General features: G+C 39.8%; 1 protein-coding gene across 5 annotated transcripts in view; it reads left to right on the top strand.

Moving 5' to 3' along the window:
- Lpar1 (lysophosphatidic acid receptor 1) overlaps positions 1–23,793 on the top strand; it is a 161,379-nt gene that overhangs the window by 103,071 nt on the left and 34,515 nt on the right. For all 5 annotated transcript variants that reach the window (XM_029562525.1, XM_029562524.1, XM_008831115.3 and 2 more), the window contains one exon: positions 776–1,523. In XM_029562525.1, coding sequence (XP_029418385.1) covers positions 776–1,523 — 748 coding nt within the window. The remainder of the gene's footprint in view (positions 1–775; positions 1,524–23,793) is intronic.

Raw genomic sequence — 23,793 nt, 5'->3', positions numbered from 1 at the left:
CATTGATGGCGAAAAGTAAGTAAATATATTATAAAGCATTCTCTCTCGACATTTGAATACCCTTCATCTAATCTAATTATATTTTACTTCTGATGGAGCCGTATCAACTATCCACTGCTTATATTAAGTCCTCCAAGGGGAAAGAAAGTTCTCAAGAGTTACAGCTTGGTTGATGGATGCTATTCTGGGGATAAAGAGTCATTGGGTAGGCTGTGTTGACCACAGGAATGCTGAACAGCACGTGCTGGCCTTGGCCTAAGAACCTTTGATGCATAGTGACCTTTGAATGTTGGGACTGATGCTCCTTATGGGAGCTATTTTACAAAATGTCTGTCATGGGTTGGACACACTCTATGAGGACAGAAATACAGAATAATGAGCTAATGATGCTGTATCTAGAACTGTCTGTGTTTACTAGTCCCTAAATAACAGGTCAGAGTAGGTTTCACTAGGATAAATAGTCCAATTGCAAGGTTCTTCAAAACTTTTGGCTGTCTCATGTATTTTAAGCAAGATTTTTGTACTATGTGGCTTTTCTTGTCAACTCCAGTGACATGCAACCATCAAACAGAGACCTTGTCATTTATTTAAGTCTCACTGTCTTTAATTTTGAGCACTAAGAAACCAGTATAATTGTTGAACATTATTCTGGGTCAGATTTTTGAAATTCTTTGCTTTTTTTTCCTACATGTTCTATAGAAGTCTTGTATTATCTGTATACCCTTAAATTTGGATCTGTGGTTTCTTTTATTTACTCTTCTTCTTTCTCTTCTAGTTCACAGCCATGAATGAACCACAGTGCTTCTACAATGAGTCCATTGCCTTCTTTTATAACCGGAGTGGGAAGTATCTTGCCACCGAATGGAACACAGTCAGCAAGCTGGTGATGGGGCTTGGGATCACTGTCTGTATCTTTATCATGCTGGCCAACTTACTGGTCATGGTGGCAATCTACGTCAACCGCCGCTTCCATTTCCCTATTTATTACTTGATGGCCAACCTGGCTGCTGCAGATTTCTTTGCTGGATTGGCCTACTTCTATCTGATGTTCAACACAGGACCCAATACTCGGAGACTGACTGTCAGCACATGGCTCCTCCGGCAGGGCCTCATCGACACCAGTCTGACAGCCTCAGTGGCCAACCTACTGGCTATTGCAATCGAGAGGCACATCACTGTTTTCCGCATGCAGCTCCATACACGAATGAGCAACCGGCGAGTGGTGGTGGTCATTGTGGTCATCTGGACTATGGCCATTGTTATGGGTGCCATACCCAGTGTTGGCTGGAACTGCATCTGTGATATTGATCATTGTTCCAACATGGCGCCCCTCTACAGTGACTCCTACTTAGTCTTCTGGGCCATTTTCAACCTGGTGACCTTTGTGGTCATGGTGGTTCTCTATGCTCACATCTTTGGCTATGTTCGCCAGAGGACTATGAGAATGTCCCGGCATAGTTCTGGACCCAGACGGAATCGGGATACCATGATGAGCCTTCTGAAGACCGTGGTCATCGTGCTTGGTGAGTTCTGTCAGTTCCCTTATGACTTCTCAGTGCTGTCATAAACCATACTAGTTTATGATAATGATAAACAACAACATGAATATTCACCAGGCATATATACAGAATTATGAGGGGGTGAGGAAACTTTATATCAAGTGTCTATGGCAAAGTCGGCTTACCAGTCTCTGCAATTACAGGATCAGGTAACTATTGATCTCAGTACGATGGTGCAGATGATGAGTATATGAAAGGTATCACTGAAGATTTTTGCTGTCTAGAATTGAAGGTACCATAATCTGTAAGGCCCTGCAAACAAACAAAAAACTAATAACCCAATTCATTTACTGTTCAGAAGGCTTCTTTAGAGTCAAAATTGTGGAATTTTGTCTTGATGTCACCGTATTACAGATTTTCAGATAGATGGTGCTGTGTGTAATATGCATACACTTCATATGTAATTATTTTATTAGTCTAAATTATCTTTCACAGTCTATAATTCTTTTTTAATATTTATCTTTATTTTTAAGAATTTCATACATATATACAATGAAATAGGATCATATCTAACCCTTTCCCCCCTTCCAACTCTCCCTGTGTTTCACCAATACATCCTCCTCACAACTTCATGTTTTTGTTTTTTGCATTTTTTGATAGCCTGTTACTTAGTGCTGCCCATAGATGCATGGGTGTTGTGTCATCCACTGGAGCATGGGAAACCTTAGCAGTGGCCACATCCTCAGTAAAGAATGATTCTTCTCCCCTAGCAGTTATCCACTGTCAATAGCTCCTGAGTATGGGAAGGGATTTGAAGCTCACCTGCTCCATCTGTACTGGGATTTTGCCTGGGTCAGTCTCATGTAGGTCTTTTGCAGGTAACCATAGCTGCTGTGAGTTCATCATTTTGATAGCTGTGTCACGTCTAGAAGACAGCATTTCATACCACTCTTCCCCATCTTCTGGCACTTACGTTCTTTCTGTTTCCTCTTCTGCAATGTTCCTGAGTCTGTGTGTGGAGGAGTGAGGGGTTAACACAGATATCCTGTTTAGGGTTGAGCATACAGTCACTTATTGTCGGCACACTGACTAGTTGTGATCTCTCCCTTGCTGTCCACTTTGAAGGAAGATTCTCTGACCAAAGTTGAGAGCAGCCCAGGTCTGTTGGTGCCAGGAGCTGGACTAAGTTTTCATAATTCTTTTTTGTTTGTTTTTGTTTGAGACAGGGTCTCCCTGTAGCTCCAGCTGGCCTAGAACTCACTTTGTAGATCAGACTGGCCTCAAACTCACTGAGATGTGCCTGCCCCTGCCTCCCAAGCGCCGAGATTAAAGGGATGCACCACCATGCTCAGCCTTATAATTCTTACTAGATTTTAGGCAAATGGATCAAAGTTTTGTAGACATTTCTAACAATTTTTGTGAAGTTTTATTTTGTAAATTAATTTTCTCTTTGTAGTAATATAGGTTAATTCATATCCCGAAGTGAAGATCATCCTTTTATTCCTTTCATAAATTCAAATAATGTTTATTGTTGTTGATTATATATAGTGAAACAGACTGACTTTGAACTCAGACTAGTCTCAAACTTGTGGCAATTCTCCTGCCTTGGCCTCCTAAGTGATGGGATTATCGGCATGTGTTACCTACCATACCCAGCTTTAAGCTCAAGTATCATTCACCTTTAAATTTAAAGTATTCGTTTTCCTAGATTTAAAATTTTCATGGTAGTGATTAGTATGTGTATATGCATGCGTTTACCTACTCAGAAAATAGTTAAAGAAAACCTAGTAACATCTAGGTGCTGGGGTGGTTCCTGGAGCCATATCACCAAAAGAACAGATACAGAACACTTCTTTTGCAGTGTAGAGTACCCATTTTAAAAATTCACATTGTGAAAATTTGTTTAACTACCTAGTTGAATTTCATCTTCTTTATAGACTGTATTCCGATTAATGTTTGGTCATATTTTTTAACCTTAATCTTGGTCTTGCCGTATCTCTCTCTCTCACACACACACACACACACACACACACACACACACACACACACAATGTCTTTTAGTGGCTGGGGATGTAGCTCAGTGGTAGAGTACTTTCTAGCATGTATGAAGCCTCAGGTTTGATCACCAGCAAATGTATTAACAAACAAACTTTTATTCATCTTTCCTACAAAGATTGAGTGGAAAGGTCCTGTAGATCTCTTTGTTCTCTGTAAGATAACACAGGTAAATAACCTGGGATTATGTGGCTCCTCTGAAACTTGGGGTTTCATTCATTTTAGTCACTGGATGGAGATGGTGCTGTACTTATCATTGCATAAGTTAGTATCCCTGTAGCTTCCTTGGTCCTGTTCTTTCAGATGAGGGCAAGTACATCATGGAGATCCGCCATGGCTGCATTAATTGTGACCCTCTTGTAGACCTGTAAGAATGAGATTTAGAACTTGGACTTAACAGCCAACGTAAAGCCCTGTCTAGCTGAAGACTTAAGAAACCTTCTCAGTAGGGAATCCCATTACCTCAGATGTGAGATTATCTTGTTCTGTCCAACAAAGCATAGTGAAAGTATGAGAACAGTTTCCTCTATGTTTAAATATCAACAAAACCTTGAGCATCTCTGTGCCAGAAGACACACTCTCCATGAATTGAGGGAAACGTGTCTCAGTTTACCATGATGCTATTTAAAAATAAATTGGGGGGGGTCTTTTTGAAGACATTTTTATTTGTGTGTGTGTGTGTGTGTGTGTGTGTGTCTGTGTGTGTGTCTGTGTTGTAAGGCCACATGAATGGAGTGCCCATGGATGTTGCCTGGGAACTGAACTCTTCCTCTGGAAGAGCAAGCAGCACGTGCTCTTAACCACTGAGCCATCTCTCCAGGAGCCCAGGGATACTATTTTTGTATGAAATTAAATAACATGAGGCATTTGGCTTCCATATTGATTCAGATGTTTATTTTCTGGCAATCTAAATGTTGACTGACAATTTTCCCGTGTTTTTCTCCTGTTGTACTCCTAATGCTACTATTGTAGTAGCATCAGGTGCTACTTTTAGTTTATAAAGCAGTAAATGACTACTGAAGTTGGACTATGAACCTACCAAGTTCTTGTCTTAATTTTGACCTTTGTATAATATCTGACCTATTCACATTATGCATTATAGCTAATGATTCATGTACAATTAACTTTTGTACCTCATTGGGGTGTTTCACTGCTGCCATAACCAAAGGTGCTTAATAAGTAATTGTTGAATGAAAGGATATGCTGGCAAAAGTGGGTTCTTGAGCCTTCAAAATGGAAGACCAGGGGCAGCCATAGTGAATATTCTATTGTCACTTTATTCAGCTGTAAAGGGAACAAACCTACTTGTACTACTATTCTGTTTGGTGGCTTTAAAAAAAGTAATACTTTTTTTGGAGATACTATCTAAGCATGTGATTGAGGAAAGCCTTGAACTCATTATCTTCTGCCCTAGCCTCCAGAAGGCTGAGAACAAAGGCATGCACAACCCCATGTAACTTCCACTCTATACTTCTCATTAGAACATGCACAACAGCCTAGAAAATGACTGGATGCAGTGGGTGCTCTGTTAAAAAAATCCATTTTTTTCTGATTTGTTCTGGGCTTGATTGTGATTTATCAGCTGTATGAAAAAGCCTTCAGTTTCATTTTTACTGTATCAGAATGATCTGCAGAATTTAGACCTGTTCAGTCTTCATGATCAAGATAAGAGTATCTTGGTCAACAACTGAGTTTGTAGGTAGTCAACTTAAAAAACAAGAGAAAGCATCTTTAAGGTTGACAATGACAGTGTCAGTTCTTAAGCATGAGGATGTGGATAAGCTGCTTTTGAGTGAGTTGAATGTGTGTGGCACTGCTTGCATACCCAGCAGTATGCTACCTTGGAAGTTCATTCTTGGAAATAAGAACCCTCTGGAACATGGGTAACAATAGTTCATTTGCTATCCTTATGTTTCAGGTGGTGAAAACCGAGGTCCAGAGAGCCTGGGTAGCTTGTCCGATATTACACAGGTAGTAAAAGTAGGAGTTAGGATTCCAGCTCAGACACTTGGGTTCCACTATTTATGCGTTTTTCACGTCCACATCATGTTGTCTCTTGAGAATAAAACCATACCGTGCTTTCTCAGCATTCAAAGGGCAGTGAGATATCATGAATTTCCCGTCATACTGCCTAACCCTGCCTGGATTGTTTCTCCATGGGCAGAAAGGGTACATTCTTTCTCTTTCTAATGATGCTCAGGATTCCCACTTCATCTACTTTTTGATGGTGTGTGGTGTTGCAGCATCAATAACCAGTAGCTTCTCACTGAGGGAATGTTTTGTTCAAGGTGTAATGGATTTGAAGTTCATTGTCCCAGCATGAAGTCACATACCCCCTCCCCTGCCTGGGCTTCATCCTGCTTGACATTTTACCAAGAATTCCTCCGGAGTCTGTTCCACCAGTGACTCAATAGCAGTGGAGGCATTCTTCCTTATTTGACCACAGGCTGTCTTGTGATGTGAGCCCCTTCCTTTCCTGATCTGTTAACTGTGGTGACACTTCTATTGAGGATAATCAGCAAAGAGGAGAACCAGAATTCAGAAAGAGAAATCCTGGGGCAGGTGTGGAGGCTTTGATGCCTGATAGCTGGGAGGCATGTGAAATAAAAAGTCTAGGTGGGAGGCACTCTTGGGAAAGAAGGAGATGTGTTTTTCTATTTTGATCCATTTCTACCACCAATGGTCACCAGTGAGGATAAATTACCCGTTATTATCCTCGAACCCTTTGCCAGAGTCAGCACCCACCACCGCTCTTGAGTGCTGTTTGTACCTTCTACCAGGGAAAGTCGCAGTTCTCCCATTTTATATTGAAGCTCCTGGGTTAAGACAGGGCAAGTAATTTGTATAAGATCATTGTCTTTATAAGTGACAAAACTGGAATTCAGCTGAGTGCAGACTGTGCCCTGTGACCACAGGGCACTGCCTTCTTGTTCTTTGGGTTTAACTCCACAGTCATGCTGAGTACTAATAATGGGCTAAGGGCTACACAGATGAACTGGGACAATTCTTTGCAGAGCTTATGCTGTAGAAGAGGCTAATAGAGTGCTGTAAGCAGTTGGCTTCTTGTGTTAGAGTTGGGGCAGAGTGACCCTGAGGGGAAGGCAATATTAAGTGTATTCTTTGTGTGCATGTGCCTGTGCCGGTGCACACACTTATTTGCTTATGGAGGACAGAATGACATGGTGTGTCTTCCTCAGTTGCTTATTTTTTGAGATAGGGTATCTCATTGAACCCTTAGTTCACTGATTGGCTAGACTGGCTGGCCAGTGAGCCTCCTATCTCTGCCTCCCCAAGTGTTGAGATCACAGGTGTATGCCACCATGCTGGGCTTTTTATATGGGTTCTAGGGATCCAAACTCATGTCCTTGTGTGTGTAGCAAGCACTTTACTGACTAAGCCATATACCAAGTCCTCTTGAGCAGATTCCTGATAGATGTAGAAGAGCTTGTCATAATGTAATGTGGAGGAGGATGGGAAGGTAGGCAATAGTGTAAGCAGTGGTGGTTACTCTTGGGAAATTAAAACCAGTCAGTTGTGATTTGCATACACTGGTTATGTTGGAATGGAGTGTTGACACATGGGTGAAGCCTTTGGAATATACTGTGGAGTTTGGGCTTCAGATTAGGTGACAGGATATACTAAAGTGTCCCCCAAGTTAAAAATGAACAACAAATCCTATAGGTAGGGCAATCATATAATTTATCATTCAAACTGAGATTGCTTATAATGGTGGAAATAGACACTAATTGGTTGGGACACTGGCAAAACAGCCAAAACCCCGCCGGTGTTCTGGGCGACCCAGGATATTTGGCTTCTTAGGACGGTGCCTCCTGCTCGCTTTTTCACGTGTATTGTTTCAGGTTTTCCTTTTGCTTTTCAAATGCAGAGCTCAACACTGGGCTTGTTCTACTGCATAGAAACTAGAGAGAAGAATTTTTAAAAGATAAATAGCTGTCCAGATCTGGAATTTCCAAGCTTAAAAAAGTCTTTAAAAGTCATTCCATCCTCCTTCTTCTTTCAAAGGAAGAAGCTCCCAAGTTGAAGACTTTCGGTTGAGCCCATAGCCCAAACCAGGATCCCGGTTTCCTGATTCCACTTGGTGCTGTGTTTACTGCACTTCCATCATCCCACACTTTCCATCATTTTTTTCCTTCTGAACACCACCATGTGTTTATGTGGCTAGTCAGAACTGGCTTTAAATATTGTGGTTATAAAGGTAACTAGTTCCCATAGAGTCTCTTTGAACTCAGCCCCATTATAACAAGCTGGCAATCTCCACACTGACGCTCTGACACATGACATCTGAGGCTGAATTGCTTGCAGGTTATGTTGCTCTGACATATTTTAGGTCAAGTTACCTTTCTTAATAACAGCATAGTATTACTTTCAGCTTTAAAAGAATTAGCTTTTTAAAATCATCTATCATCTATCATCTATCTATCATCTATCTATCTATCTATCTATCTATCTATCCATCCATCCATCCATCCATCCATCGTACCTTTTCTTTCTTTCTTTCTATCTATCTATCCATCCATTAATCCATCCATCCATCCATCATCCATCTATCTATCTATCTATCTATCTATCTATCTATCTATCTATCTATCTATCTATCATCTATGCTCTATCTTCTATCTATTATCTATCATCTAACTATCACCTATCTATCAATCATCTATCATCTCTAGCTAATCTATCAATCATCTATCATCTATTTCTATCACTGTTCTTACTTTTGAGCTAGGTTGTCTCAGATCATCTCTCTGGAATCAGCTCTCTAGGTGACACTGGGCAAACTGCTTTCTCTCTGTGTTAACTTCTCTCTGCCTTTGCTTATAGCACAAACTGATCAATTTGATTCCCAAGATTATTCAGTGTTCTATTTATTTTATAAATAAAATTGCAAGAATAGAATGACTAATCATGTAGAGCTTTCTGATGGAAGACATAGAAATGGAATTGGAACAAAAGCAAAAGACTGTTTCCTCTCTGTAAATGGCATATCACTGTTAGAATTCATTTTAAGATGCTCTGTTTCCCATTAAAGGCAGTGGTGCCTTTATTGAGAGTCATCTCTGAGAACTGAGTTTTGGTGTTTTATTTTCCTATGGAGACCTGGGTGGCAGGGAGGGAGGGCTTCCCAGTTGGTTCTGTTGTGAGGAGACGGGAGAAGACAGAGAGCCTCTTCTTCCCTGGCCACAGGTGACCAAACTACACATCCTGTTGCTCTGAAAAGGAATTAAAGCTACCTCAAATCTCCTCAGGTCCCAGTAGCATCCCTGTAAAGGCCTCTTTGAGGAAGAATCAGAGGGAACATTCATGAAGGCCTTGATTCTTTGGCCAGCCACTGGGCTGACTTGGCCCTGTGAGTGGTAGCCAGGAGAGACACCCTGCAGACATCCCACAGTGCTGCCCCCAACCCCAAACCCCAGGCTCAAAAGCAAAAACAGCTTTCAAGTATCAGCACTTTGTACCCTTTGTTGCCCATCTCCATTCAAGTATTTTTACTCCAAAGCAGCATTTAAACAGAAACAAAAACCCCAAAACCGCATGAACCCATCAGAGCTCCTTTTGAGGTGTTGACAGACGATCCAAGGACATGAAGCCCTTTCTTATTTTAGGTCCACTGAGAGTGATTCAGACCTTGTCCAGCTGAGACGCCTGCCTCTGAGTGCTTAGGTTATTTGTCTTTGTCCTCAAATGGAACAAAAGACGCAAATATTCCTTTATTGCAGTGATTTTGATGTAGGTGATCTCTGGTGCCAAGGGACTGTGAACTTAGATTTGGAGTGATATGGGCCAGTTGGAATATTGGTTTCTCACTGTCTTAGTTTCTTCATTGCTGTGACAAACTACTCTGACCACTGCCAACTTGGGGAGGAGAGGGTTTATTTAGCTTACATATCCTGGGTCACAGTTCATCTGGGAGCCCAAGGTAGGAACTCAGGGCAGGAACCTGGAAGCAGGAGCTGGAGCACAGGCCATGGAGGAACGCTGCTTACTGGCTTGCTCCCCTGGCCCCTGCTCAACTTGCTTTCTTATGTGACACAGGCCCACCTGCCTGGGGGTGGCACCACCCACAGTGGGCTGGGCCCTCCCACGTCACTCAACAATCAAGAGGATGCCCCACAGACATGGCCACAGGCCAGTCCAATGAAGGCAATTCCCCAGTTGAGGCTCCCTCAACCCAGGTGTGTCAAGCTGACACTGAAGCGATCCAGCACACTCACATGTTCTCTTGCCTGACAAAAACAAAACAGAACAAAACAAAAACCTTTAACTTTCCTAAGCCTCTGTTTCAGAATTAGGGCTCTATGAACTGGTTTCTCCATGTAAAACACATATTCAACATCTTGCAGAGAATGCTTATTAAAAGAGGGAAAGAGTTTCCGTTACTACTAAATCCTATCCACATGAGCATCCATTTTGCTGCTCCCCCTTTCTTTTTCAGACACACATCCACACCTACCCACACACCAAACCCACTATTGTATTCAATGGTGGCATTTCTTTTCTCTGACCCAGTATAAAGGTACTATTGTGAGAAGCAGCTGGCTCTGGTGGTAGACTGTAATTTCATTGTGAATGGTCTTCGCTTTCCAAAGAAGCGTCTTTACTATAGTGTTGCCTAGACCTTGTTTGTTACCATCAATGTGTGTAGAAAAATTGTAGGGAATGGTAGTTTTGATGAGCTTGACTCTTTGGGTGAATTTAAATGGTGCTATTAAAATGAGTTTTGAGCCAGGTGTGGTGGTGCATGCCTGTAGGCCCAGCACTTGGGAGGCAGAGGCAGGTGGATCTCTGTGAGTTCAAGGCTAGCCTGGCTACATAGTGAGTTCCAGGCCAGCTGGGGCTACAGGGAGACCCTGTTTCAAAAAGACCAAAAAAAAAAAAAAAAAAAGAGTTTTGGTGTGGAAGGGGCCACTGGCCCATATCTGTTTGAACATCATCTCCCTTAGACGGATCTCTAAGACTTTAGGTGCATCTAACAGCCCAGAAGTCATGTGGCGCTCCTTTCTTTTTCCTTTCGGTAGGCAGTGAAGGCCATGTTTGTAATATGTGGAAAAACTGGATCATGAGAACTTGTGTTGCCCTCAGCTGTCCTCAGCTTCACAGTGTGACCACCTGTCGAGCCTTTAATCTGCCTTCCACAACCATTCACCTAAGGAAGGAAAGGATAAACCCCATCTAGTCCCCACTGCTACCTTGTAATCTCTTTTAAGAATCACATTGGATATTTCATGATGGCCAGCACCTAAGTGAAGCCTGACATCTTGCAAACTCCAGATATCTGTTGGATGACAAGAGATCCACCTGTTATTCTGGTGAGTTGTGCAGGTTTCTCATTACAATAGAAATGTGCCGGTGTAGCAAGCCGAGGGTCAGTGTGACATGGTGTCACTCAAGGGACATTTGTTAGAAGGTGGTTCTAATAAGACAGTTCCGTAGGCTACTTGTCAAGGACATTTGTTAGGTTGCGGTCCAGTATGAGCTTGTTAATAATAATTTATTTTACCAACACACAAGAATTGAAGGTCTTCTAGGCCCTCTCTTAAGGAGCAGGAATGAAAGACTATTGAAAACAGGCTTGTTGTGAGAATTCCCATTTCAATAGCTGAGGACAAGTAACTTCAATAATAATATGGCAAATAAAACACTCTAATGTGATAATCTGGGCAAGGACTATAGGAATGCTGTGCTGCACCCAGGCAGTATCTGGAAGTGGCTTCAAGGTGTACATGACATTTGAATTACACCTTTGAAGAGGTATAAGGCTTGCCAAGTGCATGCAGCTAAAGGAATTATTTCTGTTATATATTCTTCACAATTGAGTTTAATGAAATATTCAATCACTTTCCCTTGACTGTAAATTATTATGCCATTCACATATGACAGTAATCCTTATTAGGTATATGAATCTCATAAATTCCTGGGGATATAGGGGAATCTTTCATCATTGTCAGACAATATTTTCTTATTCTTATTTTGCTTATATCTTACAATGGTTCTTACAATGGTATAATGTTTTCTACATTATGTAATAGATTCTAAGTAGAATAGCATCATCAAATTTGTTATGAAGTAAGTGGGTTTTAAATGGTTACTAGCCTAGAAGGAAGGAGATAGTTCTCTATACATGGAAATTAGTATCCTATGGAAGATAGGAAGGGTTCTACTATAGTGACATGTATGTGTTTCATGACCTCGGAGGTCATTCCTACAGAAAGTTTGCACCTATAGCTGAAGCATGCTGGGAGGATAATTTGCTATAGTATACTGTACTATTTACCAAGTATTACACAGCTCTAGTGGCTGTGGGGGGCTGGGGGATTTCAGGATGTCAGTAGTTGATTTTTCTTATTACGGTTACAGGAAGAGAATTTTAGGACTGTTTTTGTACCTAGAGATGTATAACTCTGTTTTAATTATACTCTTTGGAACTCTAATCATCATTTCTGATTCTCTGATATAGATGAACTAAATAAAATGAACCTAGGATACATACACACACATACATACATGTATACATTCTCATACATGAATGACCAAATTTAGTAATAAAATGGCTACATATTATATATTACACAGACATGCTGTGTGATGATGACAGTATGTTATGAGAAACCTGTTGTCAAGCGGTTTCATCATTATGTAAACATAGCACGCCTCACACAAAACAAGACAGCTGTGACGTCATGAGGCAGTATGATCCTATGGGATCACCATCCTACATGCAGGTTGTTGACCAAATGTTAGATTGTTAGATGATTATTCTAAAAGGCAGTATTTATTTGTTCAAGTTCAATTTAATGGAACTTAGTAAGTATTTTATCTGGCAACAGTAATGTGCATGTGTACATGCATGGGAAATAAAGCATTTTAGATGGTAATCAAGTCTGTTCATCAATTCAGTTTTCTTCTTTGTGTTATAGGTTTTCATATTATCCTGGAGATAAATTTAAGTCCAGAATGGAGTTCACTTATTTGCTGTTTCTGATTTTTATTTTGACTTACCTGGAGATAAAGGGCCCTTCTAATTTATAGAACTTTATGTTTGTTTCTCAAAAAATATGTGTGACCTATTTGTGAACAAATAATTTTGCATGCCTCTGGGTCAAAACTGAACTCTTTTCTTCTTCTACATATTCTTTGTCCTACAATTAAAAAAAAAAACATTTAAATTGTTTTTCATATAAGCAAAATGCTGTCTTTTTTTCTTTTTACATTTGTTGAGACAAAGTCACATATTATAGCCCAGGCCAACCTGAAACTCACTATGTAGCCCAGATTGGCCTTGAATTTATGACTGCCCTCCGGTTTCACCTTCTCATGCTGGGATTATACATGTGAACCGTCATACCAGGAGAGTAAAAGATGTTTTTCTTGTGTTTATACCTTTGATTTTTTTTTTCTTTGCAGTTTAAGCTACAGCATGGTGCCTCTGAGAAGCAACTTTTTATTCATGTATTTACTTCAAGATGATAGAGTCTAGACTGAATGTGGTCACAGCTTTACTTAAACCCTGGCAGGTCTCCTTCACCAATAGAAGACATATCATAATGATCCAAAGCAAATATGAAGTTCTAGTAGGGTGACACAGCAATAACAGGGTCTTTTTGAAGACGCAGGATTTAATTTGGCATCAGGAGACTGGAAATTCATGGCTTCACCTATTTATCCTGTCCAAGTAGACTTTTGTTGACACAAAGAACACTGCATTTTAAGTAGGGTTTCCATGAGTTCATTCTAAATGGGCAGTTCTGTGCTTCAGAAAGCTTCTCTTTACGTGGCGGGTAGGAATTCATTTGCTAGGGTTATTTTCCTTTCTCTTGGGGAAGAGAAGATAGGTGTAAAGGAGCCTCACCTTAGAGGACCTACAGAAAAGACCAGGGAAGCAAAAAGTCAAAAACTTGCTGTAGCCATGTGAGCCACCATTTTGGAGTGAAGGGATTTGCCTCTGCTAACCTTGCCGGGCCCGTGGTGCACTGTGTGGCTCTGTCATATATTGGCCTATTTCCAAAGGAAAAGGCAGGGTATAAATTGTGCCGCAGTCAGTGGGCTTCTGAACAAAAATGGGAGAAGCCATAGATATCGTGTAAAAAGTATGTGTGTATGTGTGTAAGTGTGCATAGTGAGGAAATGAATGAAAATTGTGGTGATTACAATATGAGTTTTATTTCATTCGATAAATTCTCACATTTGGGGAGGAGCAGGGATGATGTTTTCATTGAAAATACTATTTCTAAGTCAGTGCATATATCCCAGAGTATTAAAAGCCATAAATAACTTTAGAACAATTTATTTAAGGTAGAGGAAAATGCGGTGGAAGCCAAAGTAGATTGGTAAGGCTAACTACACTTTAGATTGTTGTGTGAGGGTAGGAAGATGATAGATTCATATAATTCTTTTCTAGAATTATTTTAGTTCAATCTGGTGTTTCAGTTCAATCTGAATTCTACTGTTTATGAAGCAAGGTACCTGCCGCTAAAGAATTTTGTGCATTAAACAATACATAGCCATATCAAAAATGGGAACAGAAAATACATTTCCATTTGATCTGTCTGTAGCATATTGCATAATAACTGACCTACTGCTATTATACAGTAAATGTGTTATCCTTCAGCAATGACTAATTCATAACAATGATACTGGTACTATAGATAGCTCTGTTGCTAAATAGCTTATTGAGCTCTCATGCAATAATTTGATCTGTTGCTTTAATTAGACATTTTTGTATTATCTTTATAAATATGAATATTTAAAAGCAAATTAGAGTGACATGGAATTTTATGTGTATGAGTGTTTTGTGTGCATGCGTATATGCATACCACATAAGGGCCTGGTCTTGCAGAGGTCAGAAAAAGGCATTGGATTCCCTGGAACAGAAGATTGTGATCTGCCATGTGGGTGTTGGGAACTGAGCCCAGTCCTCTGAAAGAGTAGCAAGTGCTCTTAGCTGCTGAACCATCTCTCCGGCCACAACTTGAATCTTTTCAGTAGTTTAACACATAATATTATTAAAATATTTTCAGTTTGCTACACTATTATACTTTAACTTAAAATTTTTGAATGTTAAATCTTTTCATGAATGTTCTACAAAGACAAATTTTTAAAAAATTATTCACTTTTGAGCATAAATTTGAACAACTAACTCATTTACTAATATGAATTTTTATTTTAATATGTCATAGGTCTTTTGTGTATCATTTAACTGATTTTATTTTTAGTTTTAGTTTTTTTTCCTACCAACTGTAACTTTTCCTGGGTCAACAGTTTTAGTTTTAAGAGAGTTGTTGAAAAACACCTATCGATGATGACATTTCCTTGCTTATAATTATCAAGACTCATTAAGTCCCACTTTGCCCTATGTAGGGTAATGTTTTGATCAAGAATCTTAGTCTCTCTGAATTTCAATTCCTTTATCTGCCAATATAGGAAATCTTTTTGAAATGATTATACACAGTGGCGAACATGAGAGATCTTTTTATAGGAAGTAGTACACATACCTAAGCTATGAATGCTTTTACAGCTGCTTATGTGTAGCTAACAGTTTATAGGGCAGTTACCCATATTTTCAAAAATGTATGGAATGTTAAGCAAGAAATGTGATGTATTGTAAAAAGGCTTTAACTACATTCTTCTCCAAATTTTCTGTTTATGGGTAGCGTGATGTTGGGCAGTCCACCTAACCCTTGTGACAGCTTCCTATCCGTACCACGACCAAATGTTTATTCATTGTAGTCCAAGGATCACCTGAATCTGAGTCACCTAGGATGCTTGTTAAGTAGCTTTGGGCTTCTGCCCAGGTCTACTGTAATAGAATCTTTGTGTTGGCATCGAGGAGTGAATACCTTAGTCACATAAGGCCCCAGTGTGAGTGCCACCGGTCTCTAGCTTAGGTTGACCTGGTGTTCAGCTTGTCTTTGTTCAGTTTTAAACCCTTATTTTCCACTATGATTAACACTTTTTGGGGTACCATTTAAATAATGAGTACCTGTGATTACCCCGGCTTGTTTGTTTACATATCTGCCTTGTACAAGAGAGGAAGAGAAGGAAAGGGAGTTGCTGGAGAAAACTCAAAACTACTAAGATAAAATTCTTGACTCCTGAGGAACTTACTATCAAAGAAAAATGATACTTTTCACACTGAATAGTTGTTCTCAAAGTATCTGAAATAGCCACATCAGTTATATAATACCCTAGGAAAATTTGTCACATAGGTTGATGACTGGAAACACAGCTGGCCTGTTAGGACGATTCCTTCAAAAGTGATAGCATGTTTATGAACATTTCATGTAGGCATGTGACCTTACAGTGTTCTAAAGCCCTTCAAGAGAAGAGATAGAACAAAATGCTTGTTTTTGCATTAATCCAGTAACAGTTGCATGTGTCTGCATGGAAACCTTTGGGGAGAAAGGAAAACTAACCATTGACTTGTTCATAAGATAAATAAGGAATAGACCATCCCCTTTCACTCTTGGGACTCAACATGGTATAATCTAGAGTTTGGGATTTGGACTCATATGTGCTTGGATTTCAAAATCCCAGTTATATTGACAGATGGTCTTTGTGACTAGGCAATGTATTTGACCTCTCTGAGTTTCTATTCTCTTTCTAGAATGGGTAGAGCACTTTTGTTCAAATGGGAAGGTGGTTGGGAATGTGCAATGAGACATGTTCATATGCCTAGCACACTGTCTGGCACTTTGAACACGTCCTTTTTGTACCTTCCCTCTGACTCATAGACATGAAGATACCACCTCTGCTGCCATTAGCATTTAGAACTGTGTTCCTAGAATGCACATTCTATCTAACTTCTTTTAAAAAATATTTTATTTATTATTTTTATTTTAGTATATTGTCAGCGTGTATGTAAGTATACCCATGTTGTGCAATGTCCACTAAGGTCAGAAGAGGGCATCGGATCCCCTGGAACTGGAGCTAAGACAGTTGTTAGCTGCCATATGGGCGCTGGGATTCAAACCTAGGTTTTCTATGTGTATGCATGTATTGCCTGCATGTAAGTAAGTGCACCCGTGTCATGCTATGCCCGCGGAGGACAGAAGAGGTGGTCAGATTCCTTGGAACTGGAGTTACAGTTTTTAGCTGCCATGTGGGTACTGGGATTTGAACCCAGGTCTTCTGCAAGAACAACCAGTGTTCTTAACAGCTGAGCTGTCTCTCCAGCCCCCAATCTAACTTCTTTTTACAGGCCTACATGATGATGACTGACATTTTCACACTCTCTGGGAAACCAAGGTTTTATTTGTGGATTCAGCCTATTAGTTTTATTTTTTTCCCCATTTATCCATTATTTTGTCCTTCAACCACTCATTTTACCAATGAATATAGAATTCTAATAGTTTGGTGTTGGGATGAAACTATCAGGATTATGGCAATTGCAGCCTTTTTGGAAGCTAGGCTTGATTTGTCTGTATAGTAGCAGTTTTCTCTTTCTCTCTCTCTCTCTCTCTCTCTCTCTCTCTCTCTCTGTATGTGTGTGTGTGTTGCTTCTTTAGAAACACAGACGTTAGCTGAGCAATACATCATGGTAGTTACTTCCTGGCTTATATATGTTCGTATATACATATGTCTTATATATATATGTATGTGTTATAATATGTATGTATATATACACATAGAGGTCAGAGGGCAAGCTATATTCAGATAGATGAATATATATTCATATATATATGAATAAAACAATGAGAGGGAACAGGAGTCAGTCTATGGCAGATATATTATGAAGGAAACCGAGTCCTGCTACCCTAAAGCCTACAGACTGGTGCGAAAAGTGCCACACGTCACTAGATGATTATTATGAAAGGCAGGTGGTGACAAAGGGACCATAAAAGCTGCAGATAAAGCTGGACGGGAATTTGGTGAATATCTTTTTAGTGGTGGAATCAAGAAAGCCTTGTGTAAATGAACTGGCTTGGGTGCATTGAAGTCCAGGTGATGGTTGGGAACTGAGGTAATCCAGTAGATCTTATTGACCCTTTTAAGTACTGAATCCTGTTTTAAGAACAGTTATTACTTTTTTAAAGTTACTAAAGTAATATATGTTGATTTTGAATTTTACTTTTTATAGGTAAATCCAAGTATGAAAATGAATATGCAATTTCTCTCTCTCTCTCTCTCTTTTTTTTTTGTCTTTTTGAGATAGGGTCTCCCTGTGGTCCCAGCTGCCCTAGAACTTGCTATGTAGACCAGGCTGGCCTCAATCTCATAGAAATCCATCTGCCTCTGCCTCCCGAGTGCTGGGAGTAAAGGCATGTGCCACCACACTTGTCCCTTATAGTTTGTTTTTTAAAAAGTAACTTGGACATTTTATTATGTCATTAAATACTCTTTGAAAACATGCTCTTTTCTGCATGTACAAAGGTTAGTACATAAATAAGATAAAATATATTGCCAAATATGTTTAAGTTTTCTCTTTTACTTTGCTGTTATAAGCATTGGGATAAATATGGAATGTAAATCTTTCTTACTGTGACATTGAGAATTGAATAAACTAATTTTTAATGATTTTCAATAAGTTTGCAAGAATTTCCATTTTACAGTACATGAATGAGGCTATTTTGTCACCAAAATCCAATGGCCAAAATCCAATGGCTTCTTTTTCTTAATGTTCTTACTTATGTTGCAAGTATTTACATTATTCTTCTTCATAGGAATAAACATTAGCAACTCCCCTAGAAGAGGTGCACATTCTTTACTGGTTTAGAAACCTCGAATAAATAAAAACAGGAATACATCTGGTCAGGTTTCAATACTTGTACCACTTTGAAGTACTTTGTACCATATAAAGTCTAAATTTACTTCTTCAAAAACCTGGAAGCCTACCAGCTGAGCAGTATAGCCTAGTAGTTAACTGTTACTTCCTGGACCCTAATCCTCACAGTACTACATACCAAAGGAGCCAACTTGGACAGTATAAACAGCTTCTCAAGGGTTCTATTTCCTTGTCTATAAAAGGAGAGGTGGGGCAGAAACAGCAAACCCTCAAAAGGTTAGACTATTAGAGAACAGGCCAAGGATGCAGGTATTTAACACATAACTCAGTGCTTTCATCAGATGATTGCTCAGTCAATTGTATTGCTCCACTGAAACCTGAAGGCCATGGCTTAATCCCTACTGCACTAGATCACTATCATACTGTGAGAAGGCTCAACCTGGAGGTAGGGACTAGTCTTAACTTCTATAGTTCTTGGGCTGTCTGAGGTTCATCTCTAAAAACAGATACACAGCCTACTTTGAAGAGCCACTGCTGGACTGCCTTTCCAGACAGATTCAATGCTTGGTTGATGTTCCCACCACTTGTTAGTTCGGTCTTCTTACTGCTTAATGATATTTCAGCACCCTTCTTCCCAAACAGATGCTCCCCAGTTTCATTTAAGTGGTTGAATTAGCTTAGTGAGCACAGAGCCCAAAGGTAGTAGTCCCTTTATAAAATGAAACAAAACTTCATCAATGACCAATAAATGGTACTTTTAATCTCCTTCCTATGGAATGTGCATGTCTCCTGAGCAAACGGCGATGATTGAAAACCTGGAGCCAGGTGGGGCGTTACCAGCTTCATTTCCTGTTCTACAGTTTCCATTTAGATCTCATTTAGATTCCCTTTTCAGATCTCAGCTGACATCATATTGTAAAGGGATGATGCCATTGATAGATGTCAGGTGTCACTGCTTCTTATAAGCTTTGAGAAACTGCTATAGTATATGTGCAATATCACCCTAGACTCAAGCCTATCTCCTACAAGTACACGTACACACACACACACACACACACACACACACACACACACACACACATAAAATCTGCTTATTTTGGAGATGATAAAATGGAGGCTGAGAGACTGTGGATTCCATATTTTCCAGAGTCTACACCCTAACTCAGCCTCATCCACCTCCCTACTGATGGTCTTTATTTACTGTGTTGCTGCTTTTATTCTTTCAAGGGTTTAAAATGGAAGAGGAAGGGATGAAGAAAGGAAGAAGAAGAAAAGCAAAAGAAGATATTGGTTCTCTTTGATTTTTCTAAGCTGCAAAAACTGGCTATCTCTGCTGTGTCTGGTACCTTTAAGTGTTATACCGATTTTTAATTGATGTTTAGGAGTTATAGCAATTGGAAACATGCCAAAGCTTTGCTGCTAGGAACAATTAAACAACTCTTGCAGGCTCTGACTGGATAGAGTATAAAAGCATTATATTCATAGCTCAAAAAAGTATTAGACAAGAATATTGAAGGGGCTGGAGAAATGGCTCAGCTGTTAAGAGCACTGGTTGCTCTTGCAGAGGACCCAGATTCTGTTTCCACCACCCACATGACAGCTAACAGCCATCCAGAACTCCAGTTCCAGGGGATCCACCACCCTCTCCTGGCCTCCACAGGCATTGCATGCACATGGTGCACTTAACATACATACAGGCAAAACACTCGTATGTATCAAATACAAGTAAATACAATTTTCAAAAAGGAATATTTAAGTGTTATTTCCAATAGGCTGAAAAATGATTCTGAGGAAGATCAACATCTGCATTTCTCCTTTTTTCTGAGTGTTCATATGCCTCACTCCGTCACCCACGCGAGTACTGCTGCTGCCTAACCGCTTTCTGGGCACAGCCGCATGGAAATACATCATCAGGGTGTAATTTTGTGCAGAGTGCAGAGAACATGCTATTATGGAACTGAGTCTCAGCTAAATACCCTGGCTGTAGACTGCTTTTTGATCTCTGTGTTAAAATGCGATAGAAACAATGCCTTTTCCATTCAAGTCTGTTAGAAATGTCCTGATTCAGTGTCTGTTTGGTGATTTTCATACCCAAATAGTGGGTGAAGAGTGAACCAATAGTCACATCATTTGTGGGTTGAAGGCCTTGATTTGAATTACTGGAACAGCGACTTTAGGTTGTTAGCCTGCTGAGTCACTGAACAATCTAAAAATGTTGCTTGACTCTCAGTGGCTAACTAGAAAATTGTGGAAGTCATAGGCTGACCGGGTTAACATTGCATGACTTGTTGAGGCGGGTGCCTCTGGTAATCAAGCCTCTGGTGATTCAACCAAGGGGCACCTTAGGCATGGAGTCAGCAAATTAAACACCTGGAACATTTCTTGTGTCAGGGTTTGGCCAGTTGTGATGGTGGAAATTGAGAAAGGAATCTGAAGTTCCAGCTACATTTTTTTCTTGCTTAGTTAATGGAAAGTCATTCTTATGCAAGTTGGACCTCTTTGTTTTAAGAGATCGTATCGATTTTCTATGCTGCATAACAAATCGCTTTAGATTGTTACTAACAACTGTTCATTATCTCCTGTTTTCTGTATATACAAAGTTCAGATTTGCCTTAGCTGAGCTCTGGGCTCAGGTCTCATAGCTGAAATCAAACACTGGCTGAGTCACATTCTCTTTGGAGGCCTGATGATGGGGAAGGTCTGCTTCCATGTTCCCTCAGCTTGTTAGCTAAGAGTTCATTTCCTCCTGGCTGTTCGATTCCTCAAAGTTTTCTTTTTAAAGGTCAGTAGTGGGGTCAATTTCTGATGCTTCCAGTTTATGACCTTCAACTATTTTTTAAATACACTCACTAATTAGGTCCAATTAACCCAGGATTAATCTCCCTGTTGATCAGCTTAAAGTGAATGTAATGACAACTGCAAAGCTCCTTCATCTTTGCCATTTAACAGAACCTAATCAAGGGAGTGACAGCATATGGCCAGCGCCACGTTCTGTTTGTAGGAAGCAAGTTACAAATGTGCGAAGTTATAGGTTCAATGTTCAAACCAGAAGAAAAACAAAACACAGCTAAAAAAGTTCACTATACTACTCACACTTTGGGGAAGGGGGGAGCTAGACAGGGTGGACAGGTGTCACCTTAGGGTGTTTCCATAATGATGTACCATGTTTTTGAGTATATGTGGAACAAAAACCTAGCTTTTCAATCATGCCATACAAAGATTTTATGTCATTATAGTGAAAGGTTGAAATATAATCTATTTAAATCTATGGGGTTTTTTTTCAAAGATTTGCACTAAAATTTTTTAAAGAGTACATCACTTAGAACATTTTCCTTCAATTTTTCTCTTTTTTTGGCCCTTAAGATGTTACTTTTCTGAGCCTCCTATTTCCTGATCCTTTTCCTCCTTTTCCTGACCTTAACTTTGTATTCCCTGCTTGTTTGTTTTAGAAATGACACATCTCTGACCCGGCAGTCCCTTTGTCCACTCACCTCAAGAATAGCTAGAAGTCTGACACTCCCTAGTCCACTTGCTCACTTCCTGAGTGCAGTGGTATGGGAACACATAATCATGATGTAATTGGGACCCTGCAGAAAAGCCAGCAGCACTGCTGGGGTCAGGGTGTAATCAGCCTGTCTGCAGTAGGGCTGTAGGTGATGGATTTTAGGCTGTCTGTATCTCCCTGCTAAAATAGAACTGGATTCTTCGGGGTCTATAGGAGACATTCTGGTATCATTCAGATAGGTATTTTTCATGTCCAAATAGTGATATTAAATAAGCATTCTTACAGACATATGCAGAGTATACACCTATGTTTATTCCTAAACTCATACAACAAATGAATTTAAGACAGTTTTAAAACATGTTTCCAGTTCAAAGAACAAATTTGAATTAAAAGTAACAAAAGAGAGCCTGGGGAGATCGCTCAGCAGTTAAGAGTGCTTGCTTCCTAATTGTGAAGACTGGCGTTTGGATCCCAGAATCTGTGTAATTAGCTGGTATAGCATACCTGTAATCCAAGCTCTGAAGGGGAAAAGGCAGGAGGATTGCTGGGGCTTTCTGACTTCTAGCCTAGCCAAGAAAACATGAACTCCAGATTCAGAAAGAGACCCTGCTTCAAAGGAATACATAAAGAATGATCAATGGAGGGGAAACCCCATACTGTCTTCTGGCCTCTGGGTCCACACACTGCACCTAGCACCCCCCCCCCATGTGCATAACACACTCACATGTACATGTAAGCATCACTTAATTAGTTAAAAAATAACCAAGAAAAAGGAAGAAGAAAAGAGAAAAATAAACATGACAGTAACAGAGAGTCAGGGAAAGGCATATTTTCTAGCAGTTAATCCATTGTAAGAAACATAACTGGTTTTACTGCTACCCATTTTCTTTTTAAAAATTATTATTTTTTATGTGTATGAGTGTATTGTCTGCATGTATGTAAGAGCACTCATGTTGTGCAATGCCTTTGGAGGCCAGAAGAGGGTGCCAGATCCTCTGGAATTGGCGTTACAAACAGTTGTTAGCCACCATGTGGGTGCTGGGAACTGAACCCAGGTCCTCTGCAAGAGCAGCCAGTGCTCTTAACCACTGAGCCATCCTTCCAGTCCCTTTTACCCATTTTCATGCTGCAGTTTGTGTTTCCAGCATCTTTGAGAAGGAAATCTATCTGTGAAGGTTTACTACTGTGTGTCTGGTTGGCTAGATTTGGTAACATTGTGGCTGACAGCTCTTTTTTTTTTTTTAAATTTTACCTTTTCTGTAAGAATGGATTCTTGAGTTTGCCATGCGTGTTATAATTACTTCTCTAGGTTTTTTTTTTTTTCCAGATTATCTTTCTTTAAAACATCTGGAAATACTTTAAAAATTACATCTAGTTATATATGAAATACTTGAAGTCAGTGGAGTCAGAGGATGGGTAGAGAATGCTCAAGGAGCTCAAGATATCTGCCTCATTAGGGGACTGCTCCACCTCAACTGCAAGAACAGGATGGGGAGAATCCCTGATCTGACAAGGGTTACCCACCTCGTGATGATGATGGCTGTCCTCTAGACATGGGCCTGGCGATCTAGGCCTCATGACTAAGTCACAAAGTCTGTGTGCTATGTTTATTTATTATTCTCATTCATTTCTGGTTATGAAGTAAGCAATATCCTATGCCACTGTTTTTTTTTTTTTTTAATACAGAAACTCCTCAGTTATAAAGTAGAGCTAGAAAGGCCTGTTTCCTAGGATTCTTGCAAGGACTGCATGGAAAGGATTTTCAGTGAGTTTTTCACAGGGCAGGCCACAGTGGATGCTGGCTGTTACATGTGTGTGTCTTTATGCCTGGATATATAAAAAGTGTTACCATTAAATTGATATCATATTCAATATAGCTTCTTTATCTTTAAATTTAAAAATCTGACTTTTTATTAGAAGGTCATACCATTCTATAGAGACCTCATCACTTTTTAATCATGGATCATGTTATTATAATTTTAGAGTTGATAATT

This window comes from Nannospalax galili, unplaced genomic scaffold (assembly GCF_000622305.1).
Source record: "Nannospalax galili isolate Female #2095 unplaced genomic scaffold, S.galili_v1.0 scaffold1255, whole genome shotgun sequence".
Classification (NCBI taxonomy): domain Eukaryota; kingdom Metazoa; phylum Chordata; class Mammalia; order Rodentia; family Spalacidae; genus Nannospalax; species Nannospalax galili.
The sequence above is the reverse complement of the archived record's forward strand: the minus strand, read 5'-3'. Positions and strand labels throughout refer to the sequence as shown.